Source organism: Anomaloglossus baeobatrachus, chromosome 2, assembly GCF_048569485.1.
Source record: "Anomaloglossus baeobatrachus isolate aAnoBae1 chromosome 2, aAnoBae1.hap1, whole genome shotgun sequence".
Taxonomy (NCBI): Eukaryota; Metazoa; Chordata; class Amphibia; order Anura; family Aromobatidae; genus Anomaloglossus; species Anomaloglossus baeobatrachus.
The window spans coordinates 309,523,364-309,538,848 of NC_134354.1; the positions used below are offsets into that span (position 1 = coordinate 309,523,364).

The 15,485-nt window shown below is 44.0% G+C and overlaps 1 protein-coding gene across 7 annotated transcripts in view; it reads left to right on the forward strand.

The window, feature by feature from the left end:
- Positions 1-15,485, forward strand: part of ANKS1A (ankyrin repeat and sterile alpha motif domain containing 1A) — a 568,529-nt gene that overhangs the window by 523,325 nt on the left and 29,719 nt on the right. For all 7 annotated transcript variants that reach the window (XM_075335878.1, XM_075335880.1, XM_075335884.1 and 4 more), the window contains one exon: positions 2,875-3,027. In XM_075335878.1, the coding sequence (XP_075191993.1) occupies positions 2,875-3,027 (153 nt within the window). The remainder of the gene's footprint in view (positions 1-2,874; positions 3,028-15,485) is intronic.

The window sequence follows — 15,485 nt, forward strand, 5'->3', positions numbered from 1 at the left end:
ATCGGTGAGTGCATTTACCATTTGCTAACCGTGTGTTTAATCTGGTAAAACCCTATCAGCGCTTCTCTTTTCTAGTTTATCTAACATCTTTTCCAAGGATAATTCACATTCCCAGTCTCCAGCACCCACTTCTGAGCCAAGAACCGTGAGTAAGCCTAACCACACTGTGGCTATTGACTGGGGAAAGATTGATAGTAAGAAATGTATGCAGGCCCATCTCATGGACCCCACCTTAGTGCTTGCCGGCAATATGGCTGCTGAACTTGGGGGAGGTAATCAGGGGGAGGTGTATAGATGCGAGCCTCTGTTGCTGACCTCACCATTAAAAAGGACAATGCCGTCAAGAGGAGAAGGATGATAGGAAGCCTATCATGTCTGGCTAATATTAAGAAGGCGGAGGAATGTGACGACATGGACACCCAATGCCTCTCATGGGTTAAAGTTTCTTAAAATTCAGCCAGACGTCATTGTTCTTCTGTGTGCTATCTCATGTTTGCTTAGCTATTGTTTCTCCAGACTCTTCCAGTAATCATTGTATTGTAGTTGTGTATTGCTAATGTGATTACCTTAGTAGCCATTATCTAGTCTGTGCATTCCAGACTACATGTATACCCTCAGTCTTTCTGTAGACATCATTTGGATGAACATTGTCCATGCAGCTTGAGATTCATCCAATGGGAGAGGCGATCTTGTCCAACCAATTGATGAGGACGCAGTGTATCCAAGTGGAAGGCTGTGGCTATAAAAGGGATTTCTTTAAGCCACCAGGTGGTTGTTGATGGATGCTGATGGATCCAGTCTAAGCTCTTGGGAGCTGACTAGAGGATCAGGATATCTTATGGCTTCAATCTAGGGACTCCGGTTCCGGTTGGAGACCATATCCACAGCCTAGGGATTTCGACTCCGGCTGCCAGGATTGTATCATCATACCAGGACTACCTAAGGAGGACACTCAGGTTGGCACAGTTCAGTCACCTGCTACAGACTTTGCAGACCTCACACAGCTTCTTAAATCTGGTGCTATTTTTTTCTCGGTGGGTGCCCGTTGAAAGCGGGGTGCTGCTAGATTGGAGTAAGCGGCCCTGGAAGCTCTGAGGCAAGGACATTCTAATCCCTGGTGAGCCAGCGGAAGGGTGAGACTCTGTTGCCTGTTATATTTGTGTTTTGCTGGTTATGTGCCGTTAATTGTTTGGGGATCCAATAAAGTCTAATTATTGTGATTCCCTCACCCTGTGTTGTCTGAGTAGTGTTACGCCCACGGTTAAGGAGGCCAGCGTTCAGTTGGGATGAGCCCTGAGCCACGCTGTCTTTCTAAAGGCGGCGGGTTTTAGAGGATGAGAGCACCCACTGAGCCCCGTGTCTCCACAACCATGAGTGAAATAATAGGAGTCTAAAGAATGATATTGCAATATAAGTCCACTTTTTATTTTTCAAGCAGAAAAAAATGTAAAGAATAATGCAGATGTCCAGAGACCTGGAGAGTCTGTGTGCACAGTGTCTTATAAAATCAGAGAAATGGCACTCAGGTGGATTCCATAGTTAGAAGCTTCTGGAAGATGTAGAGGGCTCTGAATAGAGGAATATGATGCAAATGTATGGTCAGGACACATGTAATATTTACGGTCTCCTGCGTTCACAGGAACTGACAAGTGTTTCCTGCATTTATGTTATAGCGAACACCGTAATATACAAGGACATGTATTGGTCACCAGTCCTATATCTGGACCTCTTTCTTATACTTCAGGGAAATATAGGGAAATCCCTTTTTGAGGTATTGTGTGCACAGATGTCCTATTTGCTTCCAATATCTATGTGGGTATGCAAATCATGAGATCCACCTTGCTTAGGAAGAGAGAAGAGACATCTCAAGGGGCTGTATTCATACATGCAAGGTGCTGTTGTCCTTAGTGCTCTGGGCTGGTATCATCAGTGTTACCAAAAGGCAAATCAGCCCTCAAAGGGTCATAAGGAACCTGACCTCACCACGCGGCTGCACTCTTGTCCAGGACACAGGTTCCTTATGACCCGGGTGCGGTTTGCTGCGATTTTTTTACCGCAGGTGCGTTAATCTTTCAGAGGGTGCGGAATTTTCTTAAGAAAATTCTATTTTCTAGTGCGCACAGGGCCTTAATACTCAACTTGGGGGCGATCTGGTCCGATGGGTGTCACTGCGGTCCGGCACCTTTTTCATCTTGTAGGATCGTTGTCGTCCTGCCCAGCCCCATGTGCATGACGTGACCATTGTGCTTCTGCAGAGAAACAGTTTGGTCTGCCCTGCGGAGGGCAGGGTATAGTACTGTAATGCGCAGTCGTGAGCAAGGTCAAGCACCGCCCGCGCATGCACGCTACAGTATTTTGATTTGCCCTCAGCCGGCAGATGAAAGTGCACCTGCGCAAGAGCACAATGGAGGCCTCTCTGTGCATGGCACAGGACACATCATGCGCATGGGGCTGGACAGGAAGACAGTGATCCCACAAGGCGGAGGAGACGCCGGACCAAGAACAATGACACCCATCCGACCGTACCGCCCCCTAGGTGAGTATTATAAAGGGTTTTTTACCTTATTCATCACTGCCTGGGCTCTTATATACAGCATTCTGGAATACTGTATATAGGGGCTTACTGGTGGTTGCCGCAGCTCAAAACAGAAAAACCTGGTGACAGGTTCCCTTTACCAGGACCTAGGAGGGATTAACACATTTTATCAGTGGGAAAACCAAATATAGGAAAAAATTTAATTGTTTTTAAGGGGTTCACGTGGTCCTTAGGGGGGGGGTTATAAAATAATTAACCTATTATATGTATTACAAATATTTAAAACTGTAGTCTGTGAGTGACACTAAAATATGTATGTTTGTTTTCCATTTCTACAGAACCAGGCCTATGAAATAATTCTTACTCTAGGTCAGGCTTTCGAGGTTGCATATCAAATTGCAATACAGGCACAAAAATCACGTCATCCTGATGCCATCTCTCGACCCTCAAAACCCATTCCTAAGCCACGGGGCAGTATAAGACGACAGCACGTGAGTAATGTATAGTAACTTTTATGTTTAAGAGACACAGGGTTACAGCTGGAGATAACTCTTCAGTATGGTGGAGAATATCAAGCATAGTTCAATTGACATCATATTAACACATTACAATCAGCATATATGATTGAAAGTGCTACAGAGTGTATGCCTACTTTTTGCCCACAGTAATGTACAGGGTGGGCCATTTATATGGATATACCTAAATAAAATGGGAATGGTGATATCAACTTCCTGTTTGTGGCTCATTAGTATATGGGAGGGTGGAAACATTTCAAGATGGGTGGTGACCATGGTGGACATTTTGAAGTCTGACATTTTGGATCCAACTTTAATTTTTCCAATGGGAAGAGGGTTATGTAATGCATGAAACTTATTGAGAATTTCACAAGAAAAACAATGGTGTGCTTGGTTTCAATGTAACTTTATTCGTTCATTAGTTATTTACAATTTTATGACCACTTACAAAATGTGTTCAAAGTGCTGCCCATTGTGTTGGATTGTCAATGCAACCCTCTTCTCCCACTCTTGACACACTGATAGCAACACCACAGAAGAAATGCTAGCACAGGCTTCCAGTATCTGTTGTTTCAGATGCTGCACATATTGTATATTCACAGCATTGACAATTGCCATCAGATGACACTAAAGATAAAAGTCTAAGTGGCTCAGATCGGGAGACCATGGTGGCTTTCCAGGACACTGTTCATGTAGGTATGCTCAGACTTGACACCCATAATGTGATGGTGCACCAAGATGTGCAGCATCTGAAACAACGCATTCTGCAAGCCTGTGCATTCCTTCTGCAGTGTTGCTATCAGTGTGTCAAGAGTGGGAGAAGAGGGTTGCATTGACAATCCAACACAATGGGCAGCACTTTGAAAACATTTAATAAGTGGTCATAAAATTGTATATAACTAATGAGCAAATAAAGTTACGTTGAAACCAAGCACACCATTGTTTTTCTTGTGAAATTATCAATAAATTTAATATGTTACATGACCCATTAGAAAAATTAAAGTTGGATCCAAAATGGCCACCTTCAAAATGGCCACCATAGTACCCACCCATCTTGAAATGTTTCTCTTTTCCCATATACTAATGAGCCACAAACAGGAAGTTGATATCACCAACCATTCCCATTTTATTTAGCTGTACCCATAGAAATGGCCCACCCTGTACATCAACTTTTTTTTTTGTTAATAGAAGGTTGTTGAAAATGGTTACTCCTTGCAACTAAGTCCTCATGTGTTAAAGGCAACAGATTAAGCCCTAGATTCTAGGGCTGAGCGGATCCGGACGCTGTGATTGGCTGACTAACGCCGCTCAACCAATCACAGCCACTGTAATGTTCCAGCCATTTAAAATGACTGAAACATTAAAATCCAGCCCTGACCAGTGCAGCTATAGCACTGGCCATTGGCTGGAGCTGGGTGACCTCACTGGATCATCCTCCCCCAGTTCCAGCAGCTCTGATTGGAGAGAGCGGCCATGTGACCTATCTCTCCAATCACCATGGACCTGTAGCTGGTGACCGCCCCCGTCACCGTCACTTGTCGTCCCTGCAGCACGCCAGCACAGTGAGTGTATACAGTGCAATGACAGGGCGACAAGCTCCGGTCCGGGCAGTCCCATGCTGTTATGTGACCGGAGCATGGGACCCGGAAGTTGCCGCGCCGCCATTGCACTGTATGAAACCAGCGAAAAGCCTCCCGATCCGCCACTGCCCTCCGCGATCTGCCACCTGTCTCCCCGATCTACTGCCCGCACCCCCACCCCTCGTGATCTGCTGCCCGCACCCTCACCCCCACACCTCCCAATCCGCCGCCGCTGCCCTCCGCGATCTGCCACCTGTCTTCCCGATCTGCTGCCTGCACCCCCACCCCTCGTGATCTGCTGGCGCCCCCTCCCCTCTGTGATGTGCTGCCCACTCCCCCCCACCTCTCACCCCAGTGATCGGCTACCCGCCCCCTCCCCTGTCACCTTTGTGATCTGTGCTCCCTCCCCTGTCACCCCCGTGATCTGTGCTCCCTCCCCTGTCACCTTTGTGATCTGTGCTCCCTCCCCTGTCACCCCCGTGATCTGTGCTCCCTCCCCTGTCACCCCCGTGATCTGTGCTCCCTCCCATCACCCCCGTTATCTGTGCTCCCTCCCCTGTCACCCCCGTTATGTGTGCTCCCTCCCCTGTCACCCCCCTGATCTGTGCTCCATCCCCTGTCACCCCTGTGATGTGTGCTCCCTTACCTGCCACCACATGATCTGCTGTCCGCTCTCCCGCCACCTCTCACCCCCGTGATCTGTGCTCCCTCACCTCTCACCCCCGTGATCTGTGCTCCCTCACCTCTCACCCCCGTGATCTGTGCTCCCTCACCTCTCACCCCTGTGATCTGTGCTCCCTCACCTCTCACCCCCGTGATCTGTGCTCCCTCACCTCTCACCCCCGTGATCTGTGCTCCCTCACCTCTCACCCCCGTGATCTGTGCTCCCTCACCTCTCACCCCCGTGATCCTGTGCTCCCTCACCTCTCACCCCCGTGATCTGTGCTCCCTCACCTCTCACCCCCGTGATCTGTGCTCCCTCACCTCTCACCCCCGTGATCTGTGCTCCCTCACCTCTCACCCCCGTGATCTGTGCTCCCTCACCTCTCACCCCCGTGATCTGTGCTCCCTCACCTCTCACCCCCGTGATCTGTGCTCCCTCACCTCTCACCCCCGTGATCTGTGCTCCCTCACCTCTCACCCCCGTGATCTGTGCTCCCTCACCTCTCACCACCGTGATCTGTCCTCTGCTCACCTGTCTCCCCCGTGATCTGCGCTGCGATCCCTCTCCCACATCTCACTCTCCCCGATCTGCTGCCTCCTTCATCTCCTGTGATCCTGCTGCCTAGCTCCATCCTGTAAGGTAACTATCCCCAATTTCACCTCCCACTCCCCATCCCCCCTTCACCACATTTTCTGCCGCTCCTGCATCCACTGCGCCCTCTCCCATCCGCCCCCACCCTATCCCAGCCGCCTCCACCCTATCCCAGCCGCCTCCGTCTCACAATCACAGATGCTCCCTTTATATGCCGCCCCATCTGATCTGCTGCCTCCCCCCATCTGCCGCTGTTCTGATCCATCCTGTAAGTATTGTTCGTGGCTCTTTTCTAACTATCCCCAATCGCATCTCCCACTCTCTTTCCCCCCCCCCCCCCCCACCTGCTTGCCGCCAAGTGCTGATCAGCTACGTGATTGGCTGATCAGGTACGTAATTGTTGCTCTAGTTTTTGCTTTTTTTTGTGCACCCCAAATAAAAAAAAAAAAACTTGAACAATTAGGTACCTGATCAGCAATCGTCCTGCAGTCGTACTCGACTTTGGACAGGACTTTTTTTCCATCCCACCTAGTCCCCCCCCCTTTTTTGCAGAACATTCGTGCGTGCGCCCTGTTTTTTTTTTTTTTATGCCATGGGGGGTCTAGTTTCCAAAATGGGGTCACATGTGGGGGAGCTCCACTGTTTCGGCACCTCAGGGGGTCTCCAAACACAACATGGAATACGCCAATTATCCCAGACAATTTTGCGTTTGAAAAGTCAAATGACGCTCCTTGCATTCCGAGCCCTGCTGTGCGCCCAAACAATTGATTTCCACCACATATGAAGTATCTGTGTACTCAGGAGAAATTGCACCATACATTTTATGGTGCAATTTTTCCTGATACCCTTGTGAAAAAAAAAGCTACCTGGTTGAAGTAACAATTTTGTGGTAAAAAAAAATAAAATTATTTTTACAGCTCAACTCTATTAACTTTTGTGAAGCCCCCAGAGGATTAAAGTGCTCAATAAACATCTAGATAAATTCCATGAGGGGTCTAGTTTCCAAAATGGGGTCACATGTGGGGGAGGCCCACTGTTTCGGCACCTCAGGGGCTCTCCAAACGCAACATGGTGCGGCTAACGATTCCAGCTAATTTTCTGTTCAAAAAGTCAAATGACGCTCCTTCCCTTCCGAGTCCTGCTGTGCACCCAAACAGTGGTTTTTCGCCACATATGAGGTATCTTTGTGCTCAGAAGAAATTGCCCAACAAATTTTGGGGGTTCATTTAATCCTGCTACCCTTGTGAAATCCAATATTTGAGGCTAAATTAACATTTTTGTTGCAAAAAGTAAAATGTTCATTTTTTCCTTCCACATTGCTTTAGTTACTGTGAAGCACCAGAAGGGTTAATAACCATCTTGAATGTGGTTTTGAGTAGCCTGAGGGGTGCTGTTTGTGGAATGGTGTCACTTTTGGGTGTTTTGTGTCATGTAGACCTTTAAAAATCGCTTCAAATGTGATGTGGTCCCTAAAAAAAAGTGGCTTTGTAAATTTTGTTGTAAAAATGAGAAATTGCTCATAAACTTTGAACCCCCTATAACTTCCTTAATTTTTTTTTTTTCCCAAAATTGTTCTGAGGTAAAGTAGACATGTGGGAAATGTTATTTATTAATTATTTTGTGTCATATGTCTCGTTGGTTTTAGAGCATAAAAATTTAAAGTTTGAAAATTACAAAATTTTCGCGAAATTTCCGTTTTTTTCACAAAGAAACACAAAAAATAACGGCCTAAATTTACCACTAACATGAAGCCCAATATGTCACAAAAAAACAGTCTTAGGCTATGTGCGCACGTTGCGTAAATTCATGCAGTTACGCTGCGCTTTTCAGCGCAGCGTAACTGCATGCGTCCTGCGTCCCCTGCACAGTCTATGGAGATTGTGCAGGGGCCGTGCGCACGTGGCGTCTCAGAGCGCAGCTACTGCCGAAGCGCTGCGCAAAAAGAAGTGACATGTCACTTCTTTCCTGCGCTTTGCCGGCAGCTCCTGCTCTATGGCAGGAGCTGCAGGCAGAGCGCATGGAATCGGCGCTCACTACGGACATTTCTGCAGCGATCTAAAGCGCACATGTGCTCTTCAGATCGCTGCAGAAATTTCTGCAGGGCTAGTATGCAACGTGCGCACATAGCCTCAGAATCACCGGGATCCGTTGAAGCGTTCCAGAGTTATAACCTCATAAAGTGACACTAGTCAAAATTGCAAAAAATGACCTGGTCTTTAGGGTCAAAATAGGCTTGGGGCTGAAGGGGTTAATAATTCATGAATAACACCTGGCGTGTTTTGGATCTATAGATAAGATCCTTACTCATAAAAAAATGAAAGGGTTAAAAAATTATACACACATTTGGTATCGCGGCGTTCATAAATGCCCGATCTATCAAAATATAAAATCAATTAATCTGATTGGTAAACAACATAGCGGCAAAAAAAATTCCAAATGCCAAAATTACGGTTTTTGGTCTCCACAAATTTTGCGCAAAATGAAATAACAGGCGATCAAAACGTAGCATCTGCGCAAAAATGGTACACTTTTTTTTTTTGGACAATTTTTTTTTTTAACCCCTTAAATAGAAGTAAACTTATTCTTGTTTGGTGTCTACGAACTCGCACTGAACCTGAGGCATCACAGCGACTCATCAGTTTTATCATCTAGTGAACACTGAATAAAATATCTCAAAAACGATTTTTTTTGCAGTTTTCCTGTACACTATATGGTAAAACTCTTGGTTTCATTTGAAAGTACAGCTCGTTACGAAAAAATGAGCCCTCACATGACCATATTGACTGAAAAATAAAAAAGTTACATCGCTCGGAAGAAGAATGGCGAAAAAAAATAACGGAATGCGCAAAATTGGCCGGTTGTGAAGGGGTTAAACCAAACAAGCTTTTTACTTTAATTCACTTTTAAGTCGGATGGACTTTTCTTAACAAAATACATGCAAGTTTTGTTACCTTCATTGTCTTCATATTCTGCACATCCTTGAGGTTTTCTTTGTAAGCAATGATACAAAAGTGAATCACAATACTTATACACCAAAGGTTTTTGAGACGCTTTAGTGTTCAGTGACAAACTTTACTTGCTTCAAAGAAACATTATTGGGTTAGGGTAAGTTCACACAGTGCGTTTTTGCGCGTTTTTCGGGTGAGGTTTTTCCTCAGAAAACTGCATGATTTTGCTTCCCCAGCAAAGTCTGAGTTTTCATTTTTGCTGTCTGCACACAGCGTTTTTTTTAGCTGCATTTTTGTGCTGCCCACAAAAACGCAGCATGTCAATTATTTTTGCGTTTTTCACTGCGTTTTCCACCCATTGAGTTCAATGAGATGTTCAAAAACGCAATGAAAACAGCAAATTGCAAATATAGCTGCGTTTTAGTGCGTTTCTATGACTAAAAACGCAGCTATAAACGCAAGGGGTGGGTAGTAAAGTGAGATGTACAGGAAGAGGATTCCTTCTGTAAATACAGAAGCGTGAATCCTCCCGGTACCGCCACCGCTGCGTCCACCTCCAGTCCTGTGCATGTCTGCTGCTGTGCGGCGCCATGTCTGGGCGGGAGGTGGAGGCAGCTGCGAAAACAAAAGTGAACAGTAGAAAAAAAAGTGTCATACTCACCTGTCTGCAGACTCCCGGTGCCGCTCCCAGCTCCTCTCCCGGTAAAGCCGCTCCGGCTGTGTGCAGACGGCCGGGACACCTCAGATAGCTGAAGGACCTGGCGCTGATCACCTGATGCGGTCACCTGACGCATCAGCTGATCGTAAGTCTCGCGGTGACGCCGGCGCCCGGCCGGCTTAACCTGTCAGCGGATGCCGTCAGGAGACTTCATCCCTGATTACCGGCAGCTCCTGCAGCGATTGGACGGGATCAGACTTTGCTCCAGGAGCTGCCGGTAATCAGCACATAAGTACATAAGTGAGTTTTTTTTTATTTGTTTTTTTTTTTTGCACTGATGCAGCATTTGATTGTATAAACGGCTTTCATACAATCAGCTGTTGTGTGATGTGATTCATGTCCTGGAACCTGACACATCTGATCGCTTTGCCTTCCAGCAAACCGATCAGATGATATTTGATCCGGATTGGACGGCGCGGGACCCTTGACCCAGGATTACTGCGGAGGGGGGTTCTTTATTTCAATAAAAATGGAATCACTAATTGTGTTGTGTTTTATTTCCAATAAAAATATTTTTCTGTGTGTTGTGTTTTTTTATCTTTACTAGAAATTCATGGTGGCCATGTCTAATATTGGCGTGACACCATGAATTTCGGGCTTAGGGCCAGCTGATAATATACAGCTAGCCCTAACCCCATTATTACCCAGCGAGCCACCCGTCACCAGGGCAAGTGGAAGAGTTTGATACAGCGCCAGAAGATGGCGCTTCTATGAAAGCGCCATTTTCTGGGGTGGCTGTGGACTGCAATTCGCAGCGGGGGTGCCCAGAAAGCATGGGCACCCTGCACTGTGGATTCCAATTCCCAGCTGCCTAGTTGTACCTGGCTGTACTCAAAAATTGGGCGAAGCCCACGTCATTTTTTTTTAATTATTTCATGAAATAAAAAAAAGGGCTTCCCTATATTTTTGGTTCATACAAATAGGGTACAAATAGGCAGCTGGGGGTTGGGGGCAGCCCGTACCTGCCTGCTGTACCTGGCTAGCATACAAAAATATGGGGAAGCCCACGTCATTTTTTTTTTTTGTTTGGGGGGGCAAAGAAATCCTGCATACAGTCCTGGAAGGAGGATGCTGAGCCTTGTAGTTCGACAGCTGCTGTCTGCTCTCCTGCATACACTATTGGATGGAGTATGCTGAGCCTTGTAGTTCTGCAGCTGCTGTCTGCTCTCCTGCATCCACTAGTGGATGGAGTATGCTGAGCCTTGTAGGTCTGCTCCCCTGACTCTCCTTCCAGCATACAGTCCTGGATGGAGCATGCTGAGCCTTGTAGTTCTCCAGCTGCTGTCTGCTCTCCTGCATACACTATTGGATGGAGTATGCTGAGCCTTGTAGTTCTGCAGCTGTCTGCTCTCCTGCATACACTAGTGGAGAATGAAGAACATATGGAAGAAGGAAATGACATCAGACCCTTTTTTTTTTTTTTTTCTTTTCCAACAATCTTTAATGGCACTGTTCACTGATAAAACAACGTAGAAAAACGCAGCCAAAAACGCATCAAAACGCGGTAAAAACGCATGCGTTTTTCATGTGTTTTTAAAGACGCTGCGTTTCTGCGTTTTTAGCGCTAAAATACGCACACAAAGGCAGCGTCAAAAAAACGCAGTGTACATAGCTTTACGTTGTGAAATTCACTACTTCAAGAGGTAGTAACGTCAAAGCCAATAATTATATAAAATCAGGAAAAGATTATTTAGATTATTGAGAAAATAGTTATCTGACATAGTAAAGTTTAAAGACCATGAATATCTATCAAGTTCCAAACACACTTTCTTTAGATATCTGCAACTTTGGCGTGTCCTAAATACCCAGCTCCTAGATATTGGAAATTCTCTCATGTCCTCATACCTCATGATTGGGATTCTATCGGGCCAAGAACCAAAGGGGTTGATGTCCTTTTTATACACAATGTTACTAAGGAGGAGATGCTCCTAATTGCAATTGTTATTCGAGGCCAAATGGAAGACAGTAATACCCTCCTTTTCAGCGAAGGATTGGAGCAAGGTCTTGACCTCTCCGCAATATGTTTCATCAGCATTTAATGAGCTAATCCAAATGTCTATAGTCCATCTACCTGACACCTAGCAAGTTATATAAAATGGGTGGATCAACCACTGTAGATTGCCATACCCCTGTGGAAGATGTGGCAGACTTTATACACCGGATATGAAATTGCCCTCCTATTGCAGACTTTTGGAAAGAATTCATAGCTTTCCTGATCGAGATCGTACAATCCTCTGTACCGCTGTGCCCTATTGTGTGTTTATTAGGAATCCTTACTGAGGAGACCTGACCTTAATACCCTCTCTCACTTGTCAAAGAAACACTATTTTTGGCTTTCACTGCTATTGCAATGAGATGAATGCATAGAAGATGCCCGAAGATTTCACACTGGGTCAACATTGGGTCACCGGGTGATTTTCTGTTTTCCATTTTTGTTTTTTTCCTCCCCTTCTTCCGAGAACCATAACTTTATTTTATCTTTCCATCAATATTCCCCCATGGTACTTTTGAATTACATCATTCGTTTTACCACATAGAGTACTGGAAAATGAAAAAAAATCCATATGTGGAGAAATTAAGAAAAAAAGCGAAATTCCATATTTTATTTTTATTCATTCACCATGTGCACTATATGGTTTTCTTTATCACTGTCACATTTCTTTATATACACATATATAGTCTAGATCCATGGATGAGTCTGTTTCAGTTAGACTTTATTGTATTTAATTTATATAAATCACATTATTACATGTCACTATTAAATCTTTATATGAATAGAGTCCGTTTTATGTGGGCTGCATTGCATTAATCCATATAAATTTACTTCATACCATGGATCTATTCAGATTCACTGATATAACTGGTATTCCTATGGTTAACTTCTAAGTATAAAAAAATCCTTAGGCTATGTGCGCACGTTGCGTACATTCACTGCAGAAATTTCTGCAGCGATCTGAAGAGCACATGTGCGCTTTAAATCGCTGCAGAAATGTCCGTAGTGAAGCCGATTCCATGCACTCTGCCTGAAGCTCCTCCCATAGACAGTGCAGGAGCTGCCGGCAAAGCGCACAGAAGAAGTGACATGTCACTTCTTTTTACGCAGCGCTTCGGCAGTAGCCGAAGCGCTGCGCTCTAAAACGCCACGTGCGCACGGCCCCTGCACAATCTCCATAGACTGTGCAGGGGACGCAGGACGCATGCAGTTACGCTGCGCTACAAAGCGCAGCGTAACTGCATGTATTTACGCAACGTGCGCACATAGCCTTAGAACGCCTGTGCTTCCCTGGACAGCAGTGTTGTCTGGTTTCCATGATGAGGCGTCCTTATGTGGTTCATGGACGTGCTCCCTGGTTCACCAGAGGGCGTTTCCATGGCTGCAGGACGCTGACCCAGGGGCTTTGAACTCTCCTGCTTTCCATGATAAGCGCTACACAACCGCTGCACAGCCGCTGCTATCAGTAATCAGCGTGTCATTGGACAGCTGTTACTTAAATAGACTGTGTGCCTTACCAGACTTTACCCCTTCTGAGGAAGAGACGAAACGATCGTTAAGGGGGATCCTGGGGCTCTCATGTAAGATCTATATTTATGCTTTGGTTCATCACCGCTCTGAATGACCTGTTTGACAAAATGTTGATTTAATCCTTGTACCTGCTTGATAAGTATTGCTTAGATCACATCAGTGTATATGGCTTAATGGATTGCTTGTCTAGTAACATGCTGATGTAATCTAACTCCTGCAACAAGATTGAATCGTGCTCTGTTAACCCTTAATATACCTGCTTGAGAAGTATTGCTTTTATCACATCAGTGTTTATGTTATGTGGCCTGCCTAGTAACATGCTGATGTGATATTATTCCTGTTAATCATATAACAGATTGAACTTTGCTTTGTTAACTCTTAATATATAGTAGATGCATAGGTATATTGGGCATTTGTTTTCAAAGCGTTTTTCAGCAATTCATGTGACTACGTGAGTGCTTATAGAGAATTTTTTCTGATGCAGTTTTTTTATGGCTTGCCTTAGAAATAATAACACTGCATAGATTCATTGGAATAAGCAGATTATTTCTACCCCTTAACAAAACTATTCAACCCCTCATTCATCTCACGTATCTTTGGTCTCTCAAATTGTTTATTTTTAGCTGTACGCTAATGCACTACCACTTTCCTATAGATCACAAATTATATATTATAATTGACCTCGATGCGGGCGGATTAGGGATTGAATACTTTTACAGGAGACCAACCTTCCAAAAACATATGTACAAAAATTGTTCAAAAAAATTGTGTGTGATGAACCTGTATGAATTTATCATACACAATATTTAAAAAAAAAAAAAAATTAACACTTGTTGAACCCAGGATATTTTTATATCATAATCCATCTTTTTAATATTTTTCTTGTGTGTTTGTCTAATAAAATAATAAAGAATTTAATTTTTCTTGAGAATTTGGGTCATTTGAATTATTTGGAGTTTCTGATATTTGATGACCCTCAAAATAGTTTGATAAGTTGAAAATTTTTGCACTATATGGTAAAACTGACATGTCAAAATGCTACTTAGAATTGAACAGAGGACAGCAGAAAAAAACAAAGACAGTTTGACCGACACATTCTTTAAAAAATGGAGAAAATTCATTGAAAAACAATGTGAAGCTACAGAAATGCAAACAATAGTTACCCCCTTCACGTACACAGAGTGGTATCTACTAGAAGACATTAAGGGAACATTAGGGAAATTAAAACAGCCATAATGTGAAGGTGTGATAAGAAGGCAAATGATTCATCTAGAGGCATGGGGTGGAAAAAAAAATAACAAAATGTGGCGTGGTTGGGTATTCTTCGTGTGGGCTAGACAGGAGGAAAAAAGTGTGCTAAGTTGTAAGGGGGGGTTATTTTAGAATAGAAGGGGGGGAAAACAAGGGAAACAGGAGGAATAGTTAATTGCCAATAACCTGTTAATGGACATGGTGAATCCATACTTGCTATATTGTTTAACAAGATGTAATGCATATGAAAATTTGGAATAAAATTTGGTGTTTAAAAAAAAACCAAAAAACTGACATGTCAATATGATTCCTCGGGTCGGTATGAGTTCATAGATGCCAAACATGTATAGTTTTACTTCTTTATATAAGTGGTGACAAAAAATTTAGTCCAAAAAAAGAATTGCTCTTTAGTCTTCATTTTCAGAGACCCATAGCTTTCTCATTTTTTGGGATCTGGGGATCAGTGATGGCTTATTTTTTACGTCTTGAGCTGACTTTTTTAATTATACCAATGTTTTAATTGCCTGTTATTGCATTTTAATGCAATGTGGCAGCAACCAAAAAAAACAGAATTTTGGCGTTTGGAATTTTTTTTCTCTCTACACCATGTAACGATCAAAATAATTGATTTTATATTTTGATCAGGCATTCTGAACGTGGCGAAATGTGTATGTGTATTTTGTTTAGACTTGCTACTCTTTTACCTTCTATCTGCCAATATCTTTCAAAATAATGTGTCTACTTTCAACCACCTTGGTCTGTAATTAGCTGTAAACGAGGAGTTTACCTGGTTTCGGAAGAACGCTGATATGTGCTTCCAAAGATTGGAGGACAAAACATGTGCTTTCATATAGACAATGAAAGGTGCCAGTTGCTCTCGAGTTTATAAAAAACCCGAATAAAGCCTTCTGGACCAGGACATTTACCAGAGGATGTAGATTGGATTGCGGAACTTATTTTACCTTCTGAGATATCGTCCTCCAGTGAATCAGAGACAAGACTATCAAGGGAAGGCAGAGAAGTTTCTTGGATATATTGTTTAATCCAGATAACAATTTCCATGGGGATTACATATAGTGTGCCCTTTCTAAAAAAGGAGCAAAAAGCATACTCAATAATTATGAAAAAACTGGAGAAACAAGAGTATAAATGCTTGAAG